We start from the raw sequence: 2,514 nt of genomic DNA, 5'->3' as shown, positions 1-2,514 counted from the left end.
AGAACACAGGAGCCATAATGATTTCTATCCACCAACATTTACAGCTGCAGTATTTCAGGAGTTAACCTGTGGTCTCTTTCTATCCAAAGAACAGCTGATGTCCAAATCAACCTCTTTTTTTCTTGGTGAATGGAAAGCAAAAAAACAGCCTATTTAAGGTCTCTAGGAACCGCAAGGAGAGAGAAGGATGAGGTGAAAAAGAAGGAAGCGACTGTGTGACACTGTTTGATTAAGCTGCTGGCACAGAGATACACGGCCGAGTCCCCGGGCTCCGCTGGCTGGATCTTCAGATGGGAGTTCGAGCCCTCAGGTCTCTCAGCAGAGAACCGATCATTATGCATCCCCGATGCCTCTGGTGCATCCTTGTTTTGAAAGTAAATCAAAAGCTCTGGGCCCTGCCCCAGTGTCTGTTAGTCCAATAAAGGGAAACATGACCAGAAATTGGGTCACACCTGAGAACTACAGCCTGGCCCGTCCCTGTGACCCTGTGCCTGGGGGACTGGGACACTCCAGCTCCTGTGTGACCTGTGGGGACAGACGTTGGGACAGTAAGGAAGAGCATACTTGTAATCATCACACACACACACACAGAAGACAGAGGCCCGCTTGTGAGTAGGAAGGAGGCGTAATCCGCAGTAACAAGGGGAAAGTTCATAGTCCGGACCTGGAAAAGCTCAAACAGAGACACCCCGACCGTGTTCACAATTCTCCTGGGAAACGGGTGTGCCCAGAATTGCCTGACCACCCAGCGGGACCTTGAACGGGAACATGGGCAGGAGTTAATCACCACAGAAGGCACGGTCTGCGTCCAGTGCAGAGGAAATAGCTTCTGACGTCTCTGAGATGGGAAGGGACATGACCCAGATGAGGGGCGAGCAGCGTGGCTGGAGTAGAGAGGGCTGGAAATCTGAGGTCAGGGAGGTGGGAGAGACCTGACCCACCAGGGAAAGGCAGGAAAGAGCAGAGAGCACGTAAGGGCCAGTCTGGGGGAGAACCTTCCAGAGAAACAGAAATGAGGTGCCTGGGGAGAGACAAGAGGATCTGGATGTGTGTGATTTACCAACAACGTTCCCTCCTGGAGGTCTCAGACTCAGGCTGAGGGCCAGGGGTCAGAGCTGGGGAAGCATGTTTCTGCTCACAGGGCAGCTGCAGAGGAAAGACAGAGAGTGATGGTGGACACACGTCTGCAAGGCCATGCAGTCAGGTCTGGGCTGGCCGAGACCACACACTGAGGGTTGCAATGCAGGCACCTGGCACCGGGGCTCCAGGGCTCCAGGTGCTAGGAGCCTGCAAGAGGCTCTGCTGAGTCCCGGGGTGCAGGGCCTCCCCTGCCTTTTTGTGCAGAGAGGAGTTGGCCGTGCAGAGCCGTGGAGTAACTGCTGGCGCAGAGGTACACAGACGTCTGGGAGGGGGTGGCAGACGCCAGCGTGAGAGGGAAGTCCTCGAGGCTTGATCTGGAGACGCTGTACCCGTCGGGGACGTCTCCTTTGTTGGTGGTGCCGGTGGCAGACGAGTAATGGATCAGCCTTAGCCCGTGTCCCAGGTCTTGTCGGTACCAGTACATATAGTAGTGGTCCAGATCCTGGGCACATTTCAGGGTCACGCTCTGTCCTGTCCTCAGGACCTGGAATTTGGGGTCCTGAGTGACACCAGCATTGCCTGGACCTGTGGAGAAGGAGAAGCTGATGCTGCAGACACAGGGGACACGCTTGGTGCCGGGACCCCGAAAGGGACCCTGCCCGAGACTCACCTGCCTGCAGAAGACCGAAGGCCACACAGCACAGGAGGCTGGTGCCCATGGCGGGGGGCGCACGCAGAGGGGTCTTCTGTGTGTTGATGAGAGGGGAGCGGGGCTCTCCAGAGAGTCATTCTGAGGTGTCACTGTCCCTGCCAGGCCCCAGAGCCAACCCGTCACAGGGGGCCACGCCCCTTCCCCCCCCCCCCCCCCCCCAGGCTGAGATCAAACGTGAACCTCCGGCGAACAGCTCAGAACAGGAAGGTCGCGGCCTCTGAATGGATGCCTGTCTTACATGTTTTGTTAACTTTTCTGTAAAACACTTTGCAACTTTATGTGTATTTTATCCCAGAGATAATTCTTCATTAGTACGTGTATTGGTTTCATTTATCTAATCTAGTTTTGAATTTCGGGGAAAATCCTTATGGCTTCCGGCTGCCCTTTATGACTCATGCAGCCCAAATACCTTTCAAGTGTCTGTTTCTACTTTGTTTCATCGATCACGGTCCTGGCCCTGTCCTTCCACCTACAATGATTCTTCTGGTATCTGGTTTCCCAGCCTTGGGCTCATCAGCATTTGAGGAATCGTTTGGCTCTATTTCTTGTCAATTCACCGACAGGGGCAGCTGGCAAATGCAGCTGCAGCTCCTTGATGTTCACCTGGGCACGTGCTTCCTGTGTACGGAGGGGTACGTCTAGCAGCAGCAGAACCGCATCACGCCTGTGACCGACCTTCCTCTGTGGAGAGATGGTTGCCCGGCACCGCGGATGACATGTTA

At 54.9% G+C, this 2,514-nt stretch overlaps 1 gene segment (V, D, J or C); it reads right to left on the bottom strand.

Annotated features, from left to right (window-relative positions):
• Positions 1 to 1,279: 1,279 nt before the first annotated feature.
• Positions 1,280 to 1,799, bottom strand: LOC137768351 (T cell receptor beta variable 6-9-like). The segment is given in 2 exon segments: positions 1,280 to 1,665; positions 1,751 to 1,799. Coding segments are annotated over 2 exon segments (435 nt in total).
• Positions 1,800 to 2,514: the final 715 nt, after the last annotated feature.

This window comes from Eschrichtius robustus, chromosome 8 (genome assembly GCF_028021215.1).
Source record: "Eschrichtius robustus isolate mEscRob2 chromosome 8, mEscRob2.pri, whole genome shotgun sequence".
NCBI lineage: Eukaryota > Metazoa > Chordata > Mammalia > Artiodactyla > Eschrichtiidae > Eschrichtius > Eschrichtius robustus.
Note: the sequence above shows the minus strand (reverse complement) of the source record. Positions and strands in the feature narration are given on the sequence as shown.